At 44.3% G+C, this 27338-nt stretch overlaps 1 protein-coding gene across 2 annotated transcripts in view; it reads right to left on the bottom strand.

Moving 5' to 3' along the window:
* SCN2B (sodium voltage-gated channel beta subunit 2) overlaps positions 1-26219 on the bottom strand; it is a 59158-nt gene extending 32939 nt beyond the window's left edge. The window contains exons 1-4 of one of the 2 annotated variants that reach the window (XM_073657046.1): positions 25984-26219; positions 16759-16922; positions 4262-4472; positions 3820-4016 (exon numbers count right to left, since the gene is read on the bottom strand). In XM_073657046.1, coding sequence (XP_073513147.1) covers positions 3820-4016; positions 4262-4472; positions 16759-16922; positions 25984-26050 — 639 coding nt within the window. In that variant the 5' untranslated portion in view covers positions 26051-26219. Of the gene's footprint in view, positions 1-3779; positions 4017-4261; positions 4473-16758; positions 16923-25983 lie in introns of both variants that reach the window. The other variant, XM_073657047.1, reaches the window with a different exon arrangement.
* Between the last annotated feature and the right edge of the window lie 1119 nt (positions 26220-27338).

The following is a 27338-nucleotide window of genomic DNA, read 5'->3' as shown; positions in this document are numbered from 1 at the left end:
CCTTGTTAGGACTGATCTGTAGAGTGCTGCAGTATTCATCACAGCTACTATAGAGTGCACAGAGCAGTGCCTGGTGCTGCTGCTCCTTGTTAGGACTGATCTGTAGAGTGCTGCAGTATTCATCACAGCTACTATAGAGTGCACAGAGCTGTGCCTGGTGCTGCTGTTCCTTGTTAGGACTGATCTGTAGAGTGCTGCAGTATTCATCACAGCTACTATAGAGCGCACAGAGCTGTGCCTGGTACTGCTGCTCCTTGTTAGGACTGATCTGTAGAGTGCTGCAGTATTCATCACAGCTACTATAGAGTGCACAGAGCAGTGCCTGGTGCTGCTGCTCCTTGTTAGGACTGATCTGTAGTGTGCTGCAGTATTCATCACAGCTACTATAGAGCGCACAGAGCTGTGCCTGGTGCTGCTGCTCCTTGTTAGGACTGATCTGTAGAGTGCTGCAGTATTCATCACAGCTACTGTAGAGTGCACAGAGCTGTGCCTGGTGCTGCTGCTCCTTGTTAGTACTGATCTGTAGAGTGCTGCAGTATTCATCACAGCTACTATAGAGCACACAGAGCTGTGCCTAATGAGCAGTGGAGACGTGACACTCGATGAAGTGCCTTGAGTCAAACCCCCTCTGATGTTGATGACCTATCCTAAGGCTAGCCAATCAATTACAAAGTCCTGGAAAGGTTAGCCACTTCAAAATAGAAAGTCACCTTTCTCCCTCCTAGAGAAAAGCTAATTTACATTCCCTTTTCCCAGGATCCAAGGAGCATTGCCTGATCTATAAGTCTCTCTACACCAGCTGATGGTTTTCACACGGAGTAAGAGCTCCCTCCTAAACTTCTGCCAAAAGTATTTCACCCGGCCAACAACTGCAAGAACCCTGAAACAGCGGTCTGCCGATGATTGTCTTTTCCTATTGGAGAAGACTCTAGTTTGGCTAAATATTTCAGGTCATGTTGTAAGGCTTGGTAAAGGGTCGGACATTGACCTCCACTAGAGCAGAGTAGTTTTCTGCAGTGGGGGCATTAGAGAACCAGTTTTCTTCCTCCTGGATTAGAGCTCATTTGCATAACCTACAGATAGGCAATCAATAACAGAGTCCAGGAAACCCCCTTTAAGGAAGCACTTAGGATGCACATAATAACATTCTTATGTCCAGGATGCATTGATCATGATACGTTTAGTTCCCTGCCCAGCAGCAGAGTCCCTGGGAATGTTATCCATATCTTGGCAACTATGCAGAGCAGTCCCATGGCAGCCGCCTTGGCAGCTATGACTATAATTACTATGGCTATAGTGACAACATTGTAGCCCTCTGTATGTCAGAACGTTGTCATCTGAGGGATTTTACATATTTGTTTTCCCTCTCCAATATCTTTCACTTCCATCTATCCAAAAAATGGCATTACTATACTGTAGATCTCTCCAACAGTCCTTTTTTTTACCTTGGTTCAGCAATGACATCTCTGTCTACCATCAGGACATCTACAGCAAATCATTGACCTCAGTGGTCTCACACTGTACATTACTGAGGCCAGTGATTGGCTGCAGTGGTCACATGAGTAGATGGGGGAACGGCTTCTTTTTCTCTCCCTGCAATATCTCCATTACAGCATATACTCTCTCACCAGGTAAGCATGCACTCAAGAATCCTACTGTTGCCCGTGATTGCCCTGGTATTGCTGTGATGCCAACCTTCCCCTTGTTTCCTTGCTCCAAAAATGAATGTTATAGTCTCTGATGAGGCTCACATTTCCATTCCTCCTTTTTGCATGGCCATTTGTTTAAATACCCGACCAAATGCAGCCTATATTATTTAGACTGGATTTCAATCGTGAACGTCAAGGTAGCATCCGAAGCAATTAACCATATTTGTGGGAACCAAAGTTCCCGTATTTGACAAGTTTATCTGGATTGTGCAGTCATAGTCCGACTTGGCATCTTCTCTGGTTTCGTAAACTGGAAATATTATTCCCTCTGGAGATACTGTGTAGTCTTGGAAGGGAGCGACATGAACCAGAGCTGCACATGATGTGCGTCCTGAGCAGGTGATGATTTCTATTTCTTTTTTTTGCAAAGGAACAGATACATTTCTTGCGTTCCATTGTTACATATAATTGTGGATCTGGTATTTCCCCATTTTTATTTTTTCTGTTTCCGTTAGAGAAGAGTCAGGAAGACCCCCCCGTATACTTTAGATCGTGCGCAAGTCGAGCTAAAATCATAATTTAATGTTTTTTGGCTAAAAAGAAAGACATGCGCTATAACTCCAAAAATTGGCCAAATGGTACAAATAGCATAAAATAACAAAAAAAGCACTCACGTGAAAAAGCCTCTGAGGCTCTAGTGCTCCGCTAGTCTTACTCTACCCATATCACTGGTCTCAGCAATCCTGTGCCATACATGCTAGAATTACCACTAAAGCCAGTGATTGGTAGCAGCGGTCACCAATCCTGCTCCATGGTAAACAAAGCTTGACTGGAGCAGATGCACTGGAGCTGCATTGCATTTATCGGTTGACTTGAAGGTTACAAAACTGTGAATATTTTTACAAGGCTATCAAACTGTGTATGGGGGTCTCCATACTGTGTTGCCAGCTGTGGGGGCCTTTATGCTAAATGGAGAACTTGGGGGGGGGCATCATATTGTGTGTGGGGGCCCTCAAACTCCATGTTGGGGTTGTAGAGGACAGTTGTGGGTCCTCCATTCTATATATAGGGGATTTGTGGGGCCATTATACTGTGTATAGGGGGCTGTGGGCCTCCATTATATATTTAGAGGAGTTGTGGGGCCATCATACGGTGTGGGGGCACTTTAGGGGCATCATACTGTGTACAGGGGGCTGTGGGGCCTCTATTCTATATATAGGGGAGCTGTGGGGCTATCATACTCTGGGGGGGACTTTAGGGGTATTGTACAGTGTATAGGGGGCTGTGGAGCCATCATACTGTGTGGGGGGGCACTTTAGGGGCATCATACTGTGTATATGGGGCTGTGGGGCCTCCATTCTATATATAGTGGAGCTGTGGGGTCATCATACTGTGTGGGGGGGGGCAGTTTAGAGGCATCATGCTCTGTATAGGGGCTGTGGGGCCTCCATTCTATATATAGGGCAGCTGTGGGGCCATCACACTATGTGGGGGGGCACTTTAGGGGCATCATGCTGTGTATAGGGGCTGTGGGGCCTCCATTCTATATATAGGGGAGCTTTGCAGCCATCACACTGTGTGGGGGGCACTTTAGGGACATCATACAGTGTATAGGGGGCTGTGGGGCCTCCATTCTATACATAGGGGAGCTGTGGGGCAATCATACTGTGTGGGGGGCACTTTAGGGGCATCATACTGTGGGAGGAATTATACTGTGTTGGCCTTACTTTTCCGGAGGCACTGGGGTGTCATCATAATGTGTGTGATAGAAGACTGTGGGGGAATTTACTTTGGAGAAATGCAGTAATGGGGCATTTTTAGGGCATTATACTCTATAATGGCCATGAAAGTGATATATTAGTGAGTGAGAACATCAAGGGGCTTCAGTATTGGCATAATTACTGTGTACCTTCCGTAATATGCGCCCCTCTTCCTGATTTTAAAAGTTGGGAAGTACGACTCTTCCAATTTTTTTTGGAGAGGGTGTTTAGAGGGGAGGGACCCAAATAGGGCTTTTGCTATGGGACCCTGTGATTTCTATGTACGTCACTGCCCGAGGTACATGTCCCACTTGACCCTCCCCTTAACTATAACTTATTGACTATAGGAAAGCCCCTCCACCTTACTCACCCTCTCCCATCTCTCCCCAAGCTCCTCATTGTTCACATACTTTCAGTTCTCCTTCAGGGTTCCCCTCTCCATCGGTCTTGACTTCTTCCTCGGTTTTCTGATCCTCTGAGTTAAGATTTTGCATTTTTTTTCTTCTGACACATTTCAGGATGACAAGGCAAAGAATGACAACGGCCAAAAAACCTCCAACCGATGCTCCGACCAAAACTGCAACGGTGGAGTCTCTTTCAGGTGGAACTAGGAGAAGAAGACAGAATGATAGTCACTGGACCGGTACAGTAGCACTATATACAGGTCAGTTATAAGGAGATGATTAATATCTTGGCTAATATCTCTAGTCATTAAAGTGCCAAACATTGACATACAAAGAAGACGCCTCCAGTAGGTGGCAGTAGCGAGAGGTAATTTGCATGTTTTTCCTATGGGGCATTGTCATTGTAGACTGGCTAACGCAATACTTTTAGTTGATGCCCATTTTATACCTTCTGTAAGGACCTCTAGGCGAATTTTCCCAGTGCCCTTATGACGATCTGGAGGGTTCAGCACATAACAATGGTATTCTCCCTCATCATCCAGCTGAACATCATGGATTGTCACTGCTAAATCATTTTTAATGGGGTTTCCTGTAAACTCCACACGGTTCTGAAAACGATCGAGACGTTGGTTGATGATCTTCTTATCATACTGGATAAACTGCAGGTTCAGAAACAGAGGATGGTCAAGTTCTGGTGGGAATTGGTAATAAGTTGCAGAAATATTTTAACAGATATTGCACAGCATATACTGATACTGTAACAACTAAATTAAAGTCTATGGACAATATTGACATGGAAAACATGAGTTTTACATTAGAAGTTACTTTTCATTAATAAAATTGCAGTTTTAGTCTACAATCTTCATTCCTTCATTAATGTTCAGACCCCCTGATGTGCAGTTTGCACCCTGATCCAGGTTTCAGATTTTTCTTTTGTGGCAGTGTCTCTCCCAGTAATATAGGCTGGATGTGAAGTCTCTGTGTGTCTCTCCCAGTAATATAGGCTGGAAGTGAGCTCTGTGTGTCTCTCCCAGTAATATAGGCTGGATGTGAGGTCTATGTGTGTCTCTCCCAGTAATATAGGCTGGATGTGAGCTCTGTGTGTCTCTCCCAGTAATATAGGCTGGATGTGAGCTGTGTGTGTCTCTCCCAGTAATATAGGCTGGATGTGAGCTGTGTGTGTCTCTCCCAGTAATATAGGCTGGATGTGAGCTCTGTGTGTCTCTCCCAGTAATATAGGCTGGATGTGAGCTCTGTGTGTCTCTCCCAGTAATATAGGCTGGATGTGAGCTCTGTGTATCTCTCCCAGTAATATAGGCTGGATGTGAGCTCTGTGTGTCTCTCCCAGTAATATAGGCTGGATATGAAGTCTCTGTGTGTCTCTCCCAGTAATATAGGCTGGATGTGAAGTCTCTGTGTGTCTCTCCCAGTAATATAGGCTGGATGTGAGCTGTGTGTGTCTCTCCCAGTAATATAGGCTGGATGTGAGCTCTGTGTGTCTCTCCCAGTAATATAGACTAGATGTGAGTTCTGTGTGTCGCTCCAAGTAATATAGGCTGGATATGAAGTCTCTGTGTGTCTCTCCCAGTAGTATAGGCTGGATGTGAAGTCTCTGTGTGTCTCTCCCAGTAATATAGGCTGGATGTGAGCTCTGTGTGTCTCTCCCAGTAATATAGGCTGGATGTGAAGTCTCTGTATGTCTCTCTCAATAATATAGGCTGGATGTGAAGTCTCTGTGTGTCTCTCTCAATAATATAGGCTGGATGTGAAGTCTCTGTGTGTCTCTCTCAGTAATATAGGCTGGATGTGAAGTCTCTGTGTGTCTCTCCCAGTAACATAGGCTGGATGTGAAGTCTCTGTGTATCTCTCTCAATAATATAAGCTGGATGTGAAGTCTCTGTGTGTCTCTCTCAATAATATAGGCTGGATGTGAAGTCTCTGTGTGTCTCCCCCAGTAATATAGGCTGGATGTGAAGTCTCTGTGTGTCTCTCTCAATAATATAGGCTGGATGTGAGGTCTGTGTGTCTCTCCCAGTAATATAGGCTGGATGTGAGCTCTGTGTGTCTCTCCCAGTAATATAGGCTGGATGTGAAGTCTCTGTGTGTCTCTCTCAATAATATAGGCTGGATGTGAAGTCTCTGTGTGTCTCTCTCAATAATATAGGCTGGATGTGAAGTCTCTGTGTGTCTCTCTCAGTAATATAGGCTGGATGTGAAGTCTCTGTGTGTCTCTCCCAGTAATATAGGCTGGATGTGAAGTCTCTGTGTGTCTCTCTCAATAATATAAGCTGGATGTGAAGTCTCTGTGTGTCTCTCTCAATAATATAGGCTGGATGTGAAGTCTCTGGGTTTCTCTCCCAGTAATATAGGCTGGATGTGAAGTCTCTGTGTGTCTCTCCCAGTAATATAGGCTGGATGTGAGCTCTGTGTATCTCTCTCAATAATATAAGCTGGATGTGAAGTTTCTGTGTGTCTCTCTCAATAATATAGGCTGGATGTGAAGTCTCTGTGTGTCTCTCCCAGTAATATAGGCTGGATGTGAAGTATCTGGGTGTGTCCCTCAGTAATATAGGCTGGATATGAAGTCTCTATGTATCTCTCCCAGTAATAGTGGCTGAATGTGAAGTCTCTGTGTGTCTCTCTCAATAATATAGACTGGATGTGAAGTCTCTGTGTGTCTTTCTCAATAACATAAGCTGGATATGAAGTCTCTGTGCGTCTCTCCCAGTAATATAGGCTGGATGTGAAGTCTCTGTGTGTCTCTCTCAATAACATAAGCTGGATATGAAGTCAGTTTTAGTCTGCAATCTTCATTCCTTCATTAATGTTCAGACCCCCTGATGTGCAGTTTGCAGCCTGATCCAGGCTTCAGATTTTTCCTTTGTGGGAGAGGCTGTCTCAGTAATATAGGCTGGATGTGAAGTCTCTGGGTGTCTCTCCCAGTAATGCAGGCTGGATGTGAAGTCTGTGTGTCTCTCTCAATAATGTATGCTGGATGTGAAGTCTCTTGTGTGTCTCTCTCAATAATATAGGCTGGATGTGAAGTCTGTGTGTCTCTCTCAATAACATAAGCTGGATATGAAGTCTCTGTGTGTCTCTCCCAGTAATATAGGCTGGATGTGAAGTATCTGGGTGTATCCCTCAGTAATATAGGCTGGATATGAAGTCTCTATGTATCTCTCCCAGTAGTAGTGGCTGATTGTGAAGTCTCTGTGTGTCTCTCTCAATAATATAGACTGGATGTGAAGTCTCTGTGTGTCTTTCTCAATAACATAAGCTGGATATGAAGTCAGTTTTAGTCTGCAATCTTCATTCCTTCATTAATGTTCAGACCCCCTGATGTGCAGTTTGCAGCCTGATCCAGGCTTCAGATTTTTCCTTTGTTGGAGAGGCTGTCTCAGTAATATAGGCTGGATGTGAAGTCTCTGGGTGTCTCTCTCAATAATATAGGCTGGATGTGAAGTCTCTGTGTGTCTCTCTCAATAACATAAGCTGGATATGAAGTCTATGTGTGTCTTTCTCAGTAATATAGGCTGGATGTGAAGTATCTGGGTGTGTCCCTCAGTAATATAGGCTGGATATGAAGTCTCTATGTATCTCTCCCAGTAATATAAGCAGGATGTGAGCTCTGTGTGTCTCTCCCAGTAATATAGGCTGAATGTTAAGTCTCTGTGTGTCTCTCTTAATAATGTAGGCTGGATGTGAAGTCTCTGTGTGTCTCTCTCAATAATATAGGTTGGATGTGAAGTCTCTGTGTGTCTCTCTCAATACCATAAGCTGGATATGAAGTCTCTGTGTGTCTCTCCCAGTAATATAGGCTGGATGTGAAGTATCTGGGTGTGTCTCTCAGTAATATTGGCTGGATATGAAGTCTCTATGTATCTCTCCCAGTAATAGTGGCTGAATGTGAAGTCTCTGTGTGTCTCTCTCAATAATATAGACTGGATGTGAAGTCTCTGTGTGTCTTTCTCAATAATATAAGCTGGATATGAAATCTCTGTATGTCTCTCCCAGTAATATAGGATGGATATGAAGTCTCTCTGTCTTCCCAGTAACATAGGCTGGATGTGAAGTCTCTGTGTGTCTCTCCCAGTAATATAGGATGGATGTGAAGTCTCTATGTATCTCCCCCAGTAATATAGGCTAGATGTGAAGTCTCTCTGTGTCTTCCCAGTAATATAGGCTGGATGTGAAGTCTCTGTGTGACTCTATCAATAATATAAGCTTGATGTGAAATCTATGTGTGTCTCTTTCAGTAATATAGGCTGGATGTGAAGTCTCTGTGTCTCTTTCAGTAATATAGACTGGATGTGAAGTCTCTGTTTGTCTCTCCCAGTAATATAGACTAGATGTGAAGTCTATGAGTTTCTCTCCCAGTAATATAGGCTAGATGTGAAATCTCTCTGCGTCTTTCCCAATAATATGGCTGGATGTGAAGTCTCTGTGTGACTCTCTCAATAATATAGGCTTGATGTGAAGTTTTTGTGTGTCTCTCCCAGTAATATAGGCTGGATGGTGAAGTCTGTGTATCTCTCCCAGTAATATAAGCTGGATGTGAAGTCTCTGTGTGTCTCTCCCAGTAATATAGGTCGGATGTGAAGTCTATGGGTGTCTCTCCCAGTATTATAGGATGGATGGAAAGTCTCTGTGTGTCTCTCCCAGTAATATAGGCTGGATGTGAGCTCTGTGTGTCTCTCCTTGTAATATAGGCTGGATGTGAAGTCTTTGTGGGTCTCTCCCAGTAATATTGTCTGGAAGTGAGCTCTTTGTGTATCCATGGTGCTAATGGTTTCAGTAGCTAATATATCAGCACAGCTTCTATCCTGCACTTATTTCCTCATCTTGTTTTTTCTATCTTTTTTACAGCCAGTTTTCTCTGCAGAGAGAGCTGTCAGAACCAGGAGAAGGATTTGTAACATTTTTGTAAAGCACTCAGCTAGATAAAGGACTTACAGACACTCTGCAGCAACAAAATGGTAGAATATTTTAATGAAGACTATTTTGAAAGTTGTGTAAATTTGTATATAGGAAACAAATGCATGCGTGGCATTATTTGTACACTATATGGGATTATGACTTCTCTGTATGGCACGGTGTAGCCACTGTGTATTATTTTGTACAGAATGCGCTGTAGGATACTGTTTTTTTGTAATGTATAGTGGTATGATTAGTCATCATAGTTGTACCCCATTTCAGGGTTTTGTATGAATGTGAAAAAAGCAAATGGATTTGGTTCTAAATCAGCTTAGGAGAGAGTTCAGCAAAAGAGGACTAAGACTTACAGACCCTGTCCTCAAAACAAGCTCACTGATGGATTCCCTGTTAACTCAGTCTACAGACTGCTATGTACTGTGATACATAGAGGGTGTAGAAGTCAAACGGTGCAAAATGTTTAGCAGTACCAAACTGCCAAAATAATTTAGCCAAATATACATGCATCTAAGTAAAAAAAAAAGTGCCCAAGAAGGTGTCCATATTCTTTAAATACTGGACGCTATACATAAAGAACTGCTCATCAAACCACACCCGTTACTGATGGCCAGCCAGTGAAATTTAGAAAATTGTCAATTACTGTTTAAGTTTTTAGCTTGATGGGATGGCGCAGTGGAGATCAAGTATAATCTGAATTGTCTATAAATCAATTCAGGAAGCATAAACAATATAATAAAATCCGGGAGAGGGGAGAGAACGCTGATAGTGGTTATTTACTAATTGATCTATTAAGACTTCTAAACGTTTCTCCATCCTCCACATTTCCACATACACTGGGGAACTATGGACTCTAAAGTGGTTAAACATTTATTATAAAAGTATTCTAAGTGGACAGAGGAATAGTATTGGCTCATACACCTTCAATGGCTGATGACTGAACATTCATTTCAATGAAAGCTGTTCCTCCTGACTCCCTCATACACTCAGCTTGACCGAGCATGCATGTGTTTCCAAGGTGTGGGACACTACTTCTGAAACAAAAGATTGGGCATGTCAAAATTCAACATGCTTGATCCTTTTTTCCCATGACATCTATTATTGGGGAAGTTGGCACACAGCCTGATGTTCAAATGACTTTGTTTCTTTATGGGATTTTTTTCCATCCCCATCCATTGTCGTTCTTGCAATTTATGATTATTCATGTATCATTGATGTATTGCTGTATTTTATGTATTTAGGGGATTTGGTCTGGAGTCTGCATTATTTTACATGATCGGGTCTGGGTCTGTATTTATTTTGGAGGTCGTGGAGTCTGTACTGGGGTCGGTATTTGTGGTTCCTTAGTATTTAGGGGTCAGTTTGAGGTATGTATTTATTATGGGGTCAATTTCTTTAGGGTGTTCTGCTTTGGGGTATTACGGAAGGAGTCTGGTCTGGGGTTTGCATGAATTTAAGCAGGTCTGGTCTGTGGTCTGTAGGTACTGTGTACCTAGGATCTGATCTGTATTTGGTTAGGGGGTCTAGTCTGATGTATGGATTTATTCTGGGGTCTGTGGTTATTCAGGAGTCTGCATCATGGGATCTAATATTAGATATATATTTATTCTGGGGTCTGTATTTAATCAGGAGTTCTGGTCTTGGGTCTACATGAGGTCTTAATAGGTTTAAGGTCCCAGCAGTGGGACCTCTATTTAGGGGGTCTGTATTAATTTTGTGATCAGGGGCAGGGGGTTCTAATTTAGGGTCTGTATTTATCTAGTGGATCTGTATTTATTTCAGTGGGTATTTTTTTTTTTGATCTGCATTTATCCTTGGGTCTCGTTTGTGTTTTTTTGGGGGGGATCTGGTCTAGGACCTGTACTTACTCTGGGGTCTGTATTTTGGGCGCAGTATGAGTTTATTTTAAGGACTTTATTTATTTAGGCTCATAAAGTTTCTATTTATTTATTGTATTCTCTATTTATTCTATTTATCGTGAGGTCAATATTTTTGGGACTTTAGTGCCAGTAATTATTTTTGGCTTTGCTCTGGGGTGATTTTCCATTGGATGTAGCAAATTATTGATGTTTGTGGGCACAAAAATCTGGGGCGACTCGTGTACTCATATCATTCTTTTTCTTGAACTTTCCAAACCTGATGTCACCAGTCAATGTGGACAAGTATGGCGTGCGAGCCTTGTGTGTTTCCATGCATGTTCTATACCTATAAGTTAGTGACCCACGTCGTGGATTTTCACCATTTTAACCCTTTGTAATGAAAAGGGTGACCGTTGAATCAAACCCGCAACATTTCCGTAACTAAATCTGCCTAGTTTGGTCACCGTGGACATATTCTTATATTTTCCATTCTATTAGAGTCCATTTCTAGCTCATAAACTCTGTCTATTAAGATTTGTGTTGTTTTGTTTTTATCAATATTTTCATGAACTTTCATCAACGTTTCTGATTGATAGGTAAGAATGGAAATACAGTGCCTTGTGAAAGTATTTGGCCCCCTTGAACTTTTCAACCTTTTGCCACATTTCTGGCTTCAAACATAAAGATATAAAATTCTAATTTTTTTTGGAAGAATCAACAACAAGTGGGACACAATCGTGAAGTGTAATGAAATTTATTGGATATTTTAAACTTTTATAACAAATTAAAAACTGAAAAGTGGGGCGTGCAATATTATTCGGCCCCTTTACTTTCAGTGCAGAAGTTCAGTGAGGATCTCTGAATGATCCAATGTTGTCCTAAATGACTGGTAACGATAACTAGAATCCACCTGTGTGTAATCAAGTCTCCGTATAAATGCACCTGCTGTGTGATAGTCTCAGGGTTCTGTTTCAAGTGCAGAGAGCATCATGAAGACCAAGGAACACACCAGGCAGGTCCGAGATACTGTTGTGGCGAAGTTTAAAGCCGGATTTGGATACAAAAAGATTTCCCAAGTTTTAAACATCTGAAGGAGCACTGTGCAAGCGATCATATTGAAATGGAAGGAGTATCAGACCACTGCAAATCTACCAAGACCCGGCCGTCCCTCTAAACTTTCATCTCAAACAAGGAGAAGACTGATCAGAGATGCAGCCAAAAGGCCCATGATCACTCTGGATGAACTGCAGAGATCTACAGCTGAGGAGAGAGAGTCTGTCCATAGGACAACAATCAGTCGTACACTGCACAAATCTGGCCTTTATGGAAGAGTGGCAAGAAGGAAGCCATTTCTCAAAGATATCCACAAAAAGTCTTGTTTGAAGTTTGCCACAAGCCACATGGGAGACACACCAAACATGTGGAATAAGGTGCTCTGGTCAGATGAAACCAAAATCAAACTTTTTGGCCACAATGCAAAACGATATGTTTGGCGTAAAAGCAACACAGCTCATCACCCTCAAAACACCATCCTCACTGTCAAACATGGTGGTGGCAGTATCATGGTTTGGGCCTGCTTTTCTTCAGCAGAGACAGGGAAGATGGTTAAAATTGATGGAAAGATGGACGGAGCCAAATACAGGACCATTCTGGAAGAAAACCTGTTGGAGTCTGGAAAAGACCTGAGACTGGGACGGAGATTTATCTTCCGACAAGACAATAATCCCAAACATAAAGCAAAATCTACAATGGAATGGTTCAAAAATAAACGTATCCAGGTGTTAGAATGGCCAAGTCAAAGTCCAGACCTGAATCCAATCGAGAATCTGTGAAAAGAGCTGAAAACTGCTGTTCACAAACGCCCTCCATCCAACCTCACTGAGCTTGAGCTGTTTTGCAAGGAAGAATGGGCAAGAATTTCAGCCTCTCGATGTGCAAAACTGATAGAGACATACCCCAAGCGACTTGCAGCTGTAATCGCAGCAAAAGGTGGCGCTACAAAGTATTAACTCAAGGGGGCCGAATAATATTGCACGCCCCACTTTTCAGTTTTTAATTTGTTAAAAAAGATTATAATATCCAATAAATTTCGTTCCGCTTCGCGATTGTGTCCCACTTGTTGTTGATTCGTCCACCAAAAAAATTAGAATTTTATATCTTTATGTTTGAAGCCAGAAATGTGGCAAAAGGTAGAAAAGTTCAAGGGGGCCAAATACTTTCACATGGCACTGTATGTTAGGATTTATTCAGTCAATATTTTTACACCATTTATAGCAAAATGCTGCATTTTCTTTTGCAACACCAAAACATTTTAAAGCATTGTGGTTGAGTTTTTTTTTTTTATTTAAAATTGTAAATTGACAATTCTGGTAAAAAAAAAAACAACAAAAAAACTCAACTTGACCATAATGTGTGAACAAGCCCTTGATCAATTGTATCTTGCAAAAAAAGCGTGAAAACAGAGCTCGGCTGACGTTATCTTCTCCATCCCCGCTAGCACCACCCTCCCCGTCGATCCTACTTTATATTGTGCAGTTCTATTCTTAACTCTATTATCACGTTTTTTTTTTTTCATTCTTCCATTTTTCTGAACTCTCCTATTTAATCTTTGCTTCATGTCCTTCCCACACAGGCTTCCTTCGCTCCAGCACCTGTTGTGCTCATTGCCTGAGGAGGCGATCTCAACCCACATGCTCCATATTCACAAGCCGAGCCGCATATTCCTGTACCTGTGCGCTTACATATAAGCCTTGTGAACTGACTAATCCAGCGCACGTTGCTTCTTTTCTGTTTTCGGCTTCACGCTACGTTCTTATTCCACATCTTCCCACACTTTTATACATTCTCAGTGGGACCTTTGAAGCCCCATTTCAATAGCATGGTGGGTTTTAGTTCCTGAGAAATTGTTAGACTTCCATTAGTGATCGCTTTCCTACTGCAAGAACACATTATAGTTTTGTGTTGCTTTTTCTTTTTTTTTTTTTTTTTAAGTTTAGCTTCCTTGAAAAACCTTCATAAAAATATGTTTTCTCATAATACATTTCTGATCTGGGCAAAAAAAAATCAAAGCTATTGGAAATATCATTCCCTGGTTCCATGGCCAATAATGAAGGGTGGTCTACAAGGATTGATGATACCCATGGCAAAGAAGGAGGTGGAGGTGCCGCTCATAGTAAGAGCTTATGCAACTTTTTGTCTTTCTACTCCAACTCTCCTGCCATTTTTTATCTTTTTATTGCACATTTTTTTCCATTTTTATGCAAGATGCAGCCGGGCCCTTTAGTGTTGGTTGGGTGAATTGGGGGGTGTCTGTCCATGTGGGGTGCACTTACAGTATGGGCGTCATCAATAGGCTGTAAGCCAGACACTGTGCTTCACGCGTACCTGTGTGACTGGCGCCCTACACAAGCCTCATTTGTGTGCATTTATAATACTAGGCAATCACTCCCTCCATGAATTACTAGGTTTGTGAGTGGTTGCTCCATCAGTATTTTGCACATGTGCTGCCCCCGCCTCTATAACGGGGGTCTGCTGCATTCAGTCAGTGCATTGGTAATCTGACCTGATGTTTGTAAGGCTGTGTCTTTCTTTCTGTCAGAAAAGCCATTGGACAATGGCAGGAGAAATAAGTGTTGCGAATAGAAGAGAAGTAGGTTCCAGCACCTACAGTGCTGTCAGAATGCTGATAACAGTGAACATTAAATATTGAATGGCAAGTTACAGAGCATGAGAATTATAAAATATATACTAAACTGGTATGTGCGTCAAAAGTACCTTATTGTTGGGGATGAGGGCAGCAAGGCTAAGCTCTATTACAGGTTTGTGTGACATTAAAGATACAGTGGGTACAGAAAGTATTCAGACCCCTTTAACTTTGTCACTCTTTGTTTCATTGCAGCCATTTGGTAAATTCTAAAAAGTTCATTTTTTTTCTCATTAAAGTACACTCTGCACCCCATCTTGACTGAAAAAAACAGAAATGTAGAAATTTTTGCAAATTTATTAAAAAAAGAAAAACTGAAATATCACATGGTCATAAGTATTCAGACCCTTTGCTCAGTATTGAGTAGAAGCACCTTTTGAGCTAGTACAGCCATGAGTCTTCTTGGAAATGATGCAACAAGTTTTTCACACCTGGATTTGGGGATCCTCTGCCATTCTTCCTTGCAGATCCTCTCCAGTTCCGTCAGGTTGGATGATGAACGTTGGTGGACAGCCATTTTCAGGTCTCTCCAGAGATGCTCAATTGGGTTTAGGTCAGGGCTCTGGCTGGGCCAGTCAAGAATGGTCACAGAGTTGTTCTGAATCCACTCCTTTGTTATTTTAGCTGTGTGCTTAGGGTCATTGTCTTGTTGGAAGGTGAACCTTCAGCCAAGTCTGAGGTCCAGAGCACTCTGGAAGAGGTTTTCATCCAGGATATATCTGTACTTGGCCGCATTCATGTTTCCTTCAATTGCAACCAGTCGTCCTGTCCCTGCAGCTGAAAAACACCTCCATAGCATGATGCTGCCACCACCATGTTTCACTGTTGGGATTGTATTGAGCAGGTGATGAGCAGTGCCTGGTTTTCTCCACACATACCTCTTAGAATTATCACCAAAAAGTTCTGTCTTTGTCTCATCAGACCAGATAATCTTATTTCTCATAGACTGGGAGTCCTTCATGTGTTTTTGAGCAAACTCTATGCGGGCTTTCATATGTCTTGCACTCAGGATAGGCTTCCGTCGGGCCACTTTACCATAAAGGCCTGACTGGTGGAGGGCTGCAGTGATAGTTGACTTTGTGGAACTTTCTCCCATCTCCCTACTGCATCTCTGGAGCTCAGCCACAGTGATCTTGTGGTTCTATTTTACCTCTCTCATCAAGCCTCTACTCCCACGATTGTACAGTTTGGCTGGACTGCCAGGTCTAGGAAGACTTCTGGTGGTCCCAAACTTCTTCCATTTAAGGATTATGGAGGCCACTGTGCTCTTAGGAACCTTGAGTAATGCAGAAATTCTTTTGTAACCTTGGCCAGATCTGTGCCTTGTCACAATTCTGTCTCTGAGCTCCTTGGGCAGTTCCTTTGAGCTCATGATTCTCATTTGGTCTGACATGCGCTGTGAGCTGTGAGATCTTATATAGACAGGTGTGTGCCTTTCCAAATCAAGTCCTATCAGTTTAATTAAACACAGCTGGACTCCAATGAAGGAGTAGAACCATCTCAAGGAGGATCACAAGGAAATGGACAGCATGTGACTTAAATATGAGTGTCTGAGCAAAGGGTCTGAATACTTATGACCATGTGATATTTCAGTTTTCTTTTTTAATAAATTTGCAAAAATTTCTACATTTCTGTTTTTTTCAGTCAAGATGGGGTGCAGAGTGTACTTTAATGAGAAAAAAAATGAACTTTTTAGAATTTACCAAATGGCTGCAATGAAACAAAGAGTGAAAAATTGAAAGGGGTCTGAATACTTTCCGTACCCACTGTATGTGTTATCAATAGGATAGGGTATGACTTGCTGATCGTAGAGGGGTTCGATCAAGATTGGGGCTCTGCTGACCCCATTTATAATAGAGTAGAGGTGCGCATGCTCGACCTCTGCTCCATTCATTGTCTGTGGGACTGTAGGATAAAGCAGAGTACAGAAGTCTGATAAACAATGAATGGAGCATTTGCACTGCTGCTTCATTAATGACTGCTTTTTAGATCCCTGATTTCAGGCTGACTCAGGGTTTGAATGGTCGGACCCCCAGCATCAGCATCCTGTAGATAAGAAATAACTTGTTACTTTGGGAATACACAAAGGAGGACACATGAATCCTTTGTAAAAACCAGGACTGACTTTTACATGTCTGGATACGTCTAGGGTTTAGTTTTGGATATAAAAGTATTAGAATACAAAGCCAATAAAATGTAATTTGTGCAATATGAGAAAAGTTGGTAACAAAAAGGAAACAAGACACTGATGGAAATGAATCAGAAACAAACGAAATAGCAGCGTAGACGGACGGAGCGCAGACGTTGATGGTTCTCACAGATGGTTGGTGCAATGTGGACAGGTGTGAATCCGGAGGACACATGGTGAGGACAGACTGGAGGACAATGGTTTGGCACAGATGCACTCTACACAGATGAGCCAGTAAATTCACAGAGATCCACACCATCTCTCACCGTCTCTTCCGTACAGTTGTCACAGCTCCGATACGTCCAGTTCATGGAGAACTGTTTGATGTCCATCTTGTAGCATGAGTTGAAGTTGCAGGGCAGTCGAATGTCGGAGCCATTAAGGGCATAAACAACAGCGGGCACAGTGATCTCCATCCCGGATGCACAAACTGAGCACATGCAAGCATTAGAAAAGTAGAACTGGAAGTCATTACATGCAGAACAGTACGTGTCAGTGACAAGCAATCGGAACTCCCATAGAAGTGAATGGGCAGTGCAAGTCAGGAGATGGGACACCCCAGTCCTTGAGACAGGGGATAGGTCCCTCATCTATCAGATATTTGGAGCAAATTCAGTGGATATGGCAAAACTGTTAAGAATTAGAATAAAAAAAAGTATTGAGCTACTATGAATTACCCTTTAATTCAATAATTAAATTAATTAAATTAATTAAACCAAAGTCTCATTAATTCAAACTTTAAAAAAAAGCCAATGACAGGTGGTCACCCATTGCTTTACTTAATTTTCACTGATCCAGTCTATATTTTAGAACAGAGCTTGCTTCACAGTTGTGCTGGTTGTCATAGGAAACAGTCAGCAGCCTTGTTGTCAGATCCGAGGCTGAGCTGAACTCCTATGTGGCGTAGATATTTGTACCTACATTATCATAACATAAAGTGACCATTGTACACACTTAAAGGTTATGGATACCTTTGCACCCATTTTTATAAATGCAGTATTCAACAACTTTAAAAAAAAAGTCTTATAAGATTCCTACTATTTTGCTGTTGTAGAGTCTGTTTTAACTCCTTTACATAGCTGGTTGTTCTGGTGTCAGTGTTTAGGATAGCTGCAGGAGAGGGGGAGAAGGTTCTACATGGCAGAACGGAATGTCTGAAGAAGGGGTAAAACATCTTTGTCTTTAGGGAGGGTTGATGACATTGATCAAACTGTGTACTGTGTATCACATAGGCTGTGGGTTAGCGTACATACAGAAAAACACCCACTACAGACACTGCAGGGGAAGGGAGAGGAAAATCATCCAATTCTCAGCATCATTCTGAGCACAAGGTAGGAAGAGATCCTTCATGGTCTATATAAGAAGGATGCAGCATAGGAAGCAAGGGCTAGTGAGGGCACATTGACATAAGGAAAGTCTGACACTAGATTGCAAACTGTGTATCTAAAGGTAACCACTAACATACAATGCTATGGTTTTATGCAATCTATTGATTCATGGGGTGTACTTAATTTTTCACATATCTTTCTCCGCATTTTGGCCTATTTTCTGTTAAGTAAATAATGACAGTGTAATTTCTTATGTGTTCTTGTTCATCTGAGGTTGTATTTACCTAATTTTAGGACCTTCTAAAGGTCAGATGTTTTTTATTTTATGTCCTGATACATAAAACCATAGAATTCAAAGAGGGTGTATTTAGTTTTTCTCGTGACTGCATGTAAAACATTTTTTTTCTCATGTCAAAAGGTGTCCATAGCTTTTAAGTTCCAAGGAACAAAAGATCTGTGGAAAGATTGAGCCAACAAGGAATACTCTGAGATTCCAGCTCTGAAGCCTGAATGCAGCCATGGGCGATAATACAAGCCGTAACTCAGGATCAGTGCAAGATAAGTAATTTATTTACAAAATTACATTGTAAAGTGATACAATTTCCTAATATACTTTATGTTTTATTTCCTCCAAAGTTTCAAGTTTGTTGTGAAAAAAATCAGGACATTAAAGGAGGAATATGGATAGATAAATAGGAGACTGATACATTTGTATCCAGTCTAGACAATGCTCTGTGAGCTGAACACACCGCACTGCCAGTTTGCCCACAGAGCATTGTTTTCATGGGATACAATTGTATCTACTTCTTGGCAAGTGGACAGGATGAGGGATTTCTGCCTCCCGGAAGGTTCTCTCTTATTCACAGCATGGTCATATCTTGAAAAAGGAGAGGAATTGAAATATAAAGCATTAAAGCATATTAGAGCATTGTAGAACTTTTTATTACATAGGGAAATCCCTTTAATGTAGTTTATTAGCATAAAAAGATCAGTATTGTTACTCCAAACCTCTTACATGAAGTCTTCCAGGCTAATACACTAAGGCTATGTTTCCACAATGAGTTCTTGGTGAGTTTTTTTCCGAAAAAAAATGCAAGTAACTTATTTTTCTTAATAGGTGCAGAAAATATGCAACATCAAAAACCTCATTGTGGGAATGTAGCCTAATAATCCATAGTCGCTACGGAAGTTCTCTGTGATAATCTTGTAATCCAAAATTACTTATTTACAAAATAACCTAAATTGTAATTCAATTCTGCAGAGTTTTACCCTTTATACCATCACTTGTAAACTGTTATCTTCTACATGCATCCATTACTAATTCCGCTAACTTTGTTCTCGCCTTGCATTTTAATGCCTGCATCTCTAATAACTCTTTTTTTTTTTTACTTTTCCTTGCAGGTCCCCCTCCTTCTCTTCCTTGTCTCTATCTCATCTATGGTTGCTGCACTGCGGGTATATCCTCCACCGGCATCTGGTGCACTGTGCAGGTCACATTGCAGAGTAAACGGCATAAGAGGGGTTAAGAGGCTTCCTACTGGTGACTTATGGTACTGCAATCACTCCCCGCTCACCAGAATGGCAAGGGTAACTGCACAGCACTCCATTATTACATGATCAATATCTACTCTGCTGAGTCAAGTTTACTGGAGGAGGAGGTGGGGGGCTGGATGTATTAAGGTAGAAGGAGGGGAAGAATAGTTTTCCTGTATGCAGCATGTTGTCTGTCCCAGATGCACAGATGCTGATGTAATGGGACTTTGCATCATTAAATCCCATTTTCAGGATGTTGTAAAATCTGCTAAAATCAAGAATGTAGTAATTTTAGGTTTTTTAAATTTTTAAACCATTTTTCCATATCTATCTATCTATCTAATATATCAGATGTAAAGGTCCAGTTTGCTGCCCTAGACCGGTATGTAAAAACCCTAACACTTTTACATATGCATGTGTGTGTGTGTATATCTATCTATATATATATATATATATATATATATATATATATATATATATATATATATATATATATATATATATATAAATATATATAAAATATATATTTTTATTATTTTATATATATAGAAAATAATAACAAATATATAAATATATATATTTTTTCTTTATTATTTTATATATATATATTTATATATATATTTTTTTTTATTATTAGTAGTATTTTTTAGATATATATATACACATACAGAGGCAAACTGGACCTTTAAACCTGATATATTTTATATATATCTATCTATATATATTTATATATAGATAGATAGATAGATAGTATATATATATATATATATAAATATATATATTTCTATATATATAGATATATGTAGCACCCTGAGGATTCGGCTGCTACAGGGGTATTGCACCTCAACCCAGAGGTGTGATATTCCACTCCCGGGTAAGGATGGAGAGTGGAACTGAGCTCGGTAGGCTGCATGCACTACACACATCCCATTTCCGAGGAACAGGCCGACGGTACTCCCACTTAGAAATGTGCAGGTACGACCGAGTCTGTTCCTGGCTGGAGTGGGAGGGGGGTGGAACATCCCATGTAGTGTAGGGGCAGATAGGGGGAGCAGCCTGGGTAAAGTTAGGAGCTCATTGGGTGCTGGTCACCTGAGCTCACACATAGAGGGATATATAAGGTGGGCACCAACTAGAATCAGGGTCAGACGCAGAGAGTCAGATGCAGAGAGGATCAGCTGCAGAAAACAAGTTAGGAGAGGAGAGAAGAAAGACCAAGACCCAGAGTGAGAGAGGAGAAAAGAGAAAGACCCAGAGCACAGAAGAGAAGGGACCCAAGAACCCAAATCAGAGCACCGGGTGAGGAGTCAGCATCAGGGTACCGGAACCCAAGCTGGTGGGGGTAAAAACAATCCCCAGCCAGAGACCGGAGACCGTGGGCAGTGTCTGTCACGGTCACCCACCACATTCACCCCGAAGGCACACCACATGAAGGGTCAGGGAACCCAGGGCCAAGGGTGTCCCAACAGAAGGCCCGAGGGAGCTGGACCTAGGTGGATCACTGGTGGGGACGGCTGAAGAAAGGACAGAGGGAGAGCTCAGGGCCACGCTCCGGACTTGTTTGGGGGTTGGCTGGATCCAGGACCTGGTGGACGCAGCACGGCTCGGGTGGTCACTAGCAGCTGGAGTGACCAGTACAACATCTGCAGTAAGTAAACACCCTTAACTGCACAACCCGACTCTGTCTTCACTGCCGTCTGCACTACGCCACCACAACCCCCATCCTCTGCGCCTGTCCCCTCTGAGGCTATACCCTTCCCGTTGGGGGTTATCCCACCAAGCTGCGCACCCACCATCAGCCTCAGCGGACCCTGCTGCAGCGGCGGCCACAGTGACCGCATCACAACGGGTGGCGTAGTCGACACAAAAGAACTTTAGTAACATCTGTAGAACTGCCACATCACACTGAGCTTGACGCCCTGGGCACGGGACCGGGTCACAGCCGCTCGGAGACTACAACCTCCCCATCTGATCCGGTGCCGGGTATTCCCCTCAAAAAGGAATATGTCCCAGGGGGCGCGTCAACTTTGGCGTAGTCGGCAGGATTACGTGCCCGCAACACCCGGGTACTGCGTGCCTGAAGAAAAGTGCAAGTTTACCTCAGAAAGAAGTCTCCCGCCGGTTCCGGAGGGTCCACGCCATCGGACCCCATCACAGGTCGTTTCCCGCCGATTGTCCGCCATTTCCAGCTTGTTCTCGCCATCTGCAGAGTTTCCCGCCACTGGGCGACGCTTCCCGCCAAAACCGCAGATTTCCCGCCTTGGAAGAGCAGCGGACGCCATTATGGGCGTGCCAAAGGAGGGCAAGAGGCCACCTCCCATCGTGGGCCAGGACAGAAAATGGCGCCAAAAGTGGAAACCGCCCCCACCAACAGAGACTGTGATGCTGGAGGTGTCTGTCAGCGTGAAAGAACTCCCCCTGGAGCTGACAGTCACCGAGTTGCCCCGGGACCGCCCTCGAAGTGGGAGGAGACGAAAGAGAAGAGAAAAGATGGGTGTCGCTTGGAGGAGTCTGGAGCGAGCGCACCCGGAGACAAGAGGTCTAACGAGGAGTAGCGGAGGAGCTTACCCGGAGATGGAGAGAAAGCAGAACAGCACCGGCCCGCTGGCCAGGAGTCTGCTAGAGACCGAGGAAGGAGGGCAGAGCAGCACCGGCCCGCTGGCCAGGAGCCTGCCGGAAGAAGAGCAGAGCAGCACCGACCCGATGGTCAGGAGCCTGCTAGAGTCCACAACCCCGCTAGGTCTAGCGGAGATCTTAGCGCAGCTCCCCCGAGACCGGGAGTGTGCACAAACTGCCTTGGAGGGCCTCGCACGGAGGATGGCCCGGGTACAGCGTGAGATACTGGCGGAGTGGAGCCGGGAGATGGCCCAGCAAGCAGAGACCAGTCAACGGAGCACGCTACCCTGGAAGAGGAAGCAGACCGCCTCTGAGGATGGCGCGGGAGGACCCAAGGCCGGAGACGGCGCCGAGGAGGGAGCCGAACGCATGGAGGCAGGTAAAGGGGACGCCTATACCCCAAGCCGTGACACCGCTCACCTGCCCCAGCTCCCCGTCGCAGAGCCCGAAAGTCCCCCTGCTGTGCCCGTAGCCGCCATGTCACCGCTATGGACTAGGCCCCGACCGGAAGCCGCCGCAGCGACCCCTGTGACGTCACGCGCCTCGATCCGGAGCGTGACAAAGCAGGAATTACCACCAGCCTGGTCGCAAGGCCTAGTACCCCCGGGCGCCGCACCACCAACAGCGCCCCCTACCTCCGCGGAGCCTCCGGCCTGGCCGCAAGGCCAGGTAGCCCAGGGCGCCGCCGTCCTAACGGTGCCCTTCACCTTCCAGGTGCCCCAGGCCTGGCCGCAAGGCCTGGGCAACCCGGGCGCCACCACCACCGCGCCCGCAATACCAAGGGTGCCACACCTGGGGGAGGACCTCTTCAGCCAGCTCACATGGCCGGACGGGCGGCCCTTCATCTGGCCCGAAGGATACCATGAGCTGGAACGGCAGCAGAGACTAAGACCCCTGGATGAACCCCTGATTCCGGCTCCGAAGCCCGTGGCACGGATCTCGCCCCCGCTAGCGGAAGCACAGTTTGAGTGGGACCCCACCGGAGAAGATTTAATGGGGTTCGCTCAGGAAACTCGGGCAGTCGCCGCTGAGCGTACTGAGTGTTGTCGTCAGCAGCTAGCAGAGTTTACGAGGGAACGGGAGGAGAGGCGGGTCAGAGAACAACAGGCCCAAATCCGGAGTGCGGAGCAGAAGAGCCGGACTAGGAGGAACCCCCGTGCAGCGCACTGTCCCCGCACCATCGGGACGGTGATAAAGTTCAACCCGCAGCATGGGTGGGGCTTTATTCGGGACCGTAACAACCGTGGTGACGTTTTTGTGACCCGCAGAGACGTCGAGTCCCACCTGCCGGAAGGTCACAAAGGCCGTGACCTCTACGTCGGAGACGAGGTCACTTTCACCCGGCACAAGTGTGCCAAAGGACCTTACGCCCTCCACGTACACCGCTTGACGGAGGAGGAGTTGCGGTACGGGGAGGAGGAGCCAGAGGACCCGGACGGGTCTGAAGCAACACCGTATCACTAAGAAAAAGCAGGAGGGAGCCGTCGTTGAGGACGGGAATAGAGACTGTATATAGTTGCCCGTCGGGGCACAGTGAACCGTTGCTGCTAAAATAGTCCCCGTTGGGACCAGTGAACTGTTTACCCGTTAACCCCTTCATCCTACAGGCTGAGGACTGTGAGCAGCCATTCCCTTCCCTCTACCTGGCCGAGGACTGAGAGCGGCCAACTTCCCCTGTAAATAGTTGCGCGTCCTAAAGCGCCCCCTACCGGTTTTATAGAAAACCAGATTTTCTAAGAGACTGTCGCACTTTTCCCGGACACACGGTGCACAGTGTCCGGAGGAGGAACCGGAAACAGGAGACGACGAGAAAGTTTTATCTGCTAAGATATGTTATTTATATAATGTTTTTTATATGTTTTATATGTTTATATGAAAAAAATTTTGTATGTTTTGGTGTTTTTGTCTTTACAGCCCGAGGACGTGCTGTGATTTACCAGGGGGGAATGTAGCACCCTGAGGATTCGGCTGCTACAGGGGTATTGCACCTCAACCCAGAGGTGTGATATTCCACTCCCGGGTAAGGATGGAGAGTGGAACTGAGCTCGGTAGGCTGCATGCACTACACACATCCCATTTCCGAGGAACAGGCCGACGGTACTCCCACTTAGAAATGTGCAGGTACGACCGAGTCTGTTCCTGGCTGGAGTGGGAGGGGGGTGGAACATCCCATGTAGTGTAGGGGCAGATAGGGGGAGCAGCCTGGGTAAAGTTAGGAGCTCATTGGGTGCTGGTCACCTGAGCTCACACATAGAGGGATATATAAGGTGGGCACCAACTAGAATCAGGGTCAGACGCAGAGAGTCAGATGCAGAGAGGATCAGCTGCAGAAAACAAGTTAGGAGAGGAGAGAAGAAAGACCAAGACCCAGAGTGAGAGAGGAGAAAAGAGAAAGACCCAGAGCACAGAAGAGAAGGGACCCAAGAACCCAAATCAGAGCACCGGGTGAGGAGTCAGCATCAGGGTACCGGAACCCAAGCTGGTGGGGGTAAAAACAATCCCCAGCCAGAGACCGGAGACCGTGGGCAGTGTCTGTCACGGTCACCCACCACATTCACCCCGAAGGCACACCACATGAAGGGTCAGGGAACCCAGGGCCAAGGGTGTCCCAACAGAAGGCCCGAGGGAGCTGGACCTAGGTGGATCACTGGTGGGGACGGCTGAAGAAAGGACAGAGGGAGAGCTCAGGGCCACGCTCCGGACTTGTTTGGGGGTTGGCTGGATCCAGGACCTGGTGGACGCAGCACGGCTCGGGTGGTCACTAGCAGCTGGAGTGACCAGTACAACATCTGCAGTAAGTAAACACCCTTAACTGCACAACCCGACTCTGTCTTCACTGCCGTCTGCACTACGCCACCACAACCCCCATCCTCTGCGCCTGTCCCCTCTGAGGCTATACCCTTCCCGTTGGGGGTTATCCCACCAAGCTGCGCACCCACCATCAGCCTCAGCGGACCCTGCTGCAGCGGCGGCCACAGTGACCGCATCACAACGGGTGGCGTAGTCGACACAAAAGAACTTTAGTAACATCTGTAGAACTGCCACATCACACTGAGCTTGACGCCCTGGGCACGGGACCGGGTCACAGCCGCTCGGAGACTACAACCTCCCCATCTGATCCGGTGCCGGGTATTCCCCTCAAAAAGGAATATGTCCCAGGGGGCGCGTCATATATATATACGGTATATTTCTATCCATTTCTTTATTTTCATTTACGCACATATATACCTGCCAGAATCATATGCATTGCCTAACACTAATAATATATTAGAAATCTTGTTGATATGTGATGATAACTATTGTATCAATTCAACACCATTATGATAACATGAGCACTGGTATTTTATAATGGTCCCAGTGACCATTTAGAACCGGTCCAGTAAAAGTATATATTTTACAATCAATTTTTGTAATTTACACAAAGCGTTTATCAATAGCACTGGACATCCTCATTCATGATTGCCCCCTCATCTATGACATTTCTTGTATTCATGACCTTGTTGCAATATACAGGATCCCCCCCCCCCCAAAAAAAAAAGCTTTTAATTCCTAGTTAGGAAATCATCAGAATTATTCTTCCTCCGTTTCCTCTCAGTCTGTATTAATCCTCTCTGGAATCCCTTCTGCTTTTTGCATCGAAGTCCCTCGGTACCATAATCTAAGCTGCAATGATTTGTGCTAGAATTAGGTCAGGCATGTGAAGGTGACTTGGGGAGCATCGTCCAATAATGGCAGGTAAAATGTCCCACGACCCTACAATATTTACAGATATAGGATCTACCTATCACCCCCACTCTGACAGTGTTTTATTCCTATGCAATTAAATGTTTATTTATTTTTGATTATTTTATCGTGTTTTGTTTTTGTGTTTTTTTTTTATAGGCTGAATTCATGGGCATCATTTACCCCCAATTGGCAGTGAAAGGGTAACTGTGGAGTGTGCGGAGGGTGGAAGAAGTGCATTGCGGCAGATGTATACCCAGCTGTGCATGCAGAACTGGCCATACAACTTACCCAGGAGGCTGAGTGCCAGTGTTACCGAGCTTAGCCCATGGGGTGTTGGGCGCTCTCTCCTGCCCATGGCCTGGGAGGGGTGAGGGGGGTCTCCGGCTGCTGTCCTGGAATATATCTATTTATATAATGTAATTTTCCCCTCGATGGTACAGCTCAGACAGAATTGTAAACCCAATATGGCCGGTTCTCTGGCTGCAGCAGAGATGCAGGAGGGTTGGGGGTGGTGGGTGGTGGGAACACTTGGCTTTATGGTTGGTGGATTTCTTAGAATGATGCAGGAGGGAGAAAGAAAAAAAAAAAGCTCTCTTTTAATGTATTCCTATTTTTTTTTATTTCCCAGATATAATAAACCTTTACATCGGATGTGAATGCATTTTACAGGGATTGTTTACATCTCACAAGTTGTTCCCTGTTCTTTTTTTTTCTAATATTAAGACCTTATTATCATCTCTCTTTGCATTACATACTAACTCTTTAACTCCCTTTATAGTAGTGATAGATAATGCATAAAGAACAAACCACCCAGCTTTCCTTGAGTCCTGATTGGCAAATCTAAAGGATACATTAGTATGGCAGGGATTAATTCATGTTTACAAATAAATGCAATTGTTTGAAAATGTTACAAAATAAAATAAATAGAGCGTTACATAAAAGTAACACGTTTATTTAAAAATTGAAAGCACCAGACTCAGTTTTGCATGACGTGCTCTTAGTATTGATGCGTTGGCGGTCTTGCGTTATTGCTGTGTGAGACAAGTACACAGGATACCTGGACCGACCGTCTAACCAGGGATCAATTATCTGTTTCAGGTTTATGAAATATTAATTATACTGTGCTGAACTGCAGACGGAGCATTTTCAGCAAATGTAATGCATTTAGAAAAAAAGTCTGCTCATCGTTCTTTAAAAGCAGGCATGACCCTTTTACAAAGGTGTATCCCCCTTCCTTGAGTCGTCCTTTTCCCATGGGTCATCCAGCTTTTCCTAAACTCTGCACGTATACATAAGCAAGCATCACTTCTGTCCGTATTGCAAGCAGGTTGATCTGCTATTCAGGATTCTGGGAAAGCAGAGTGACAACTAGAGGTGAGCAAACTTAAAAGTTCGGGGTTCGCACCGGACAGTTAGTGTCCGGTGCTAAATTCCAAACATGGACTTCTCGCGGAAGTCCGTTTTAATGTTCAGAATTCCGGGGAAAGTCCGGAGGGAAAGAGAGAGAGAATTTTCCTGCTCCAAAATTCGAGTAACCATTGTTTTTAATGGGGGTTCGGGTTCTGGTTCAAGGTTCTGGTCCCTCAACCGAACCTTAGACAAAAATTCGGGTCGGGTACCAGAATCCAAACTTCCACGGGTCC

The sequence above is a fragment of the Phyllobates terribilis genome, unplaced genomic scaffold, assembly GCF_046119375.1.
Source record: "Phyllobates terribilis strain yellow unplaced genomic scaffold, ASM4611937v1 Scaffold_12__6_contigs__length_324123572, whole genome shotgun sequence".
Lineage (NCBI taxonomy): Eukaryota > Metazoa > Chordata > Amphibia > Anura > Dendrobatidae > Phyllobates > Phyllobates terribilis.
Note: the sequence above shows the minus strand (reverse complement) of the source record. Positions and strands in the feature narration are given on the sequence as shown.